The sequence below is a fragment of the Andrographis paniculata genome, unplaced genomic scaffold, assembly GCF_009805555.1.
Source record: "Andrographis paniculata isolate CXL003 unplaced genomic scaffold, ASM980555v1 Contig78END, whole genome shotgun sequence".
Lineage (NCBI taxonomy): Eukaryota > Viridiplantae > Streptophyta > Magnoliopsida > Lamiales > Acanthaceae > Andrographis > Andrographis paniculata.
Genome location: NW_026137615.1, coordinates 3,844,332 through 3,846,458, shown reverse-complemented (window position 1 = coordinate 3,846,458; position 2,127 = coordinate 3,844,332). Strand labels below are relative to the sequence as shown.

General features: G+C 41.8%; 1 protein-coding gene across 1 annotated transcript; it reads right to left on the bottom strand.

The window, feature by feature from the left end:
- Positions 1–635: 635 nt before the first annotated feature.
- Positions 636–1,775, bottom strand: LOC127239868 (probable CCR4-associated factor 1 homolog 9). Its single transcript, XM_051258217.1, has one exon. It carries the CDS (start codon positions 1,666–1,668, stop codon positions 796–798), a length of 873 nt encoding a protein of 290 aa, XP_051114174.1. The 5' UTR covers positions 1,669–1,775; the 3' UTR covers positions 636–795.
- Positions 1,776–2,127: the final 352 nt, after the last annotated feature.

Below are 2,127 nucleotides of genomic sequence, written 5' to 3'. Positions count from 1 at the left end.
AACTTATTTTTAATTTTATTTATATATTTTTAATTTTTTAATTTGATTTAATTTAAAAAATAAATAAATAAATCCACGTGTCCGCCAGGTGTCGCTGACCTGGCGGACACGTCACCTCCGGCGAGCCCCGCGGGCGTCTCCGGCGCCGGAGGACTAAAACATCGAAAATTTTTCACTTTTGGGACTAATTTGCAACATGCTCCACTTACGGGACAAAAATAATAAAGGGGTCCAGTTACGGGACTAAAAAAACAGTTTACTTTTTAAACTATATTTTGATATTATACTTTCATAGACAAAGTACTATGTCCGTCCTTCCACAGTTAATCTACCTATTTGCATCTGACATCATTTTTTTTAATATTAAATATATATTTTTATATTTGTATAATTTTTTTTTAAGTAATATTATAGTTTTATTGAAAATTATACCAATTGAATAATAATAATTTTGATTTCAACGCACCCATGGTATATTTCTTGTGTTTTTTTATTTTCCTTTTATATACTTCAAGTGAGAATATTTATTTGACGTAAAATTTTATGAAAAATATCGATAAATTTGATGTTTCTAAATAAGAAATAAAAATAATAAATAGTAAAAAAAGTAAATCAAAAACCCAAAAAAAGCAAACCACCGATTTTACAAACTTGCACAATACAACAATACATATATATAATTATATAATTATATATACACAAACAACACTTATTCAATCGATCTTCTTCACTTCATCTTCAACCTTCATCCATGGCGGACACACAGTATAGAAACCCTAATTAATTCCCAAAAAATTAAGGAGTTCCTAATCCATGGAGAACACCAGCAAACTGTTCTAACACATTAACCTTATCATTATTCTTACTCTCCTCAGCCTTTTCCGCGAAATAATTATCCTTTATTTTCTCGAACGCGTGCCACGTCAGCAGGCTGTCGGAGCCGGCCTGGTGAGACTTTCCGGCGACACGTCCGATGCCGAGCCGCTGCGAAATCCTCTCCAAGCCGCCGTGCAGCCCCGGGCAGGCCCGCATTAAATGCTTCACATCGTAAACATTTTCCCCGAACAAAATCCTCATCAGTTCCTTAAACTCTTCGATCGAATCGGGCAGAGATTTTCCGATTAGGGCTTTCACAAGGTACCCGAAATCGTAGCCGCCGTGAAAAGTCACGTAAGTCACGCTGTCGTTGCAGACAAGCCCCGATGACATCATCAACTCGGCGAACCGGCTCACGGCTGCGCCGTGGCGGCGGCTCGCGCCGAAGTCGAATCCTTGGTGGCGGAGGAGGTCGATTGAGCTGGCGGCGTGCGGATCGACGGTTTCGTCAAAATCGGAGAAATTGAATTCCCAGATGAATCTCCGGCCGCCGCCGGTGCCTAAGTCCGGTAGGTTTCCGGCGGCGTCGCTTAGGGTTAATCCGACTTGGATCAGCTTCAGCGCGTCGACGTTCGATTTCAGAGCTCTGTAATGGTCGCCGGGATTTGAGCTGTGGTGGTTATGGCTGAAGACGACGCCGGGAAATTCTGTGTCCATTGAAATGTACGGATACCGATCGACGATTTCTCGGATTAACGAAAATTCGTAGTCGAGATTGGCAGACCAGACTTGCCGGACGACGACCGGCGCCTTGACGGCGGAGGGGCGGCGGCGGAGGAACGGAGAGTACATCGCCGGCGGCGGAGATTGGAGTGACGGCGGCGAGGGTTTAATTAATTTAGGGGAAAATGAAGGGTTTTTATTACAGGGAGGGATGTATAGATACAGATTTTTGTATGTATAGAATATGGGTAGTGTCTAGTGTAGGTCATGGCTGACGGAGACATTGGTCACGTGACAAGGCAATGACCGAATGGGACCTTTGTTTTTTCTGGGGGTTCTGGGAGCTTTGCGCCCGGATTCGACCGTCGGGCGGGATTGTGGTTGTGAGGTGGCGGGAGTTGAGAACCGGATGTAATGAGGTTGTTGGCGTTTATCTCAAAATAACTGAAATAGAAATTAAATAAAATTAAATATTTTGTCATGTAAGAGAAATAGGTGTGAAGGGAAAATATTGGAGAAACTCTTGTTTATAGGTGTCTCATTTTTAAGGTGACACCTAATTTGAATATGATTTTAGTTATTTATATA

Coding starts and splice junctions, on each gene's coding strand:
- LOC127239868 (XM_051258217.1), bottom strand. CDS start 1,668: ATGTACTCTCCGTTCCTCCGCCGCCGCCCCTCCGCCGTCAAGGCGCCG.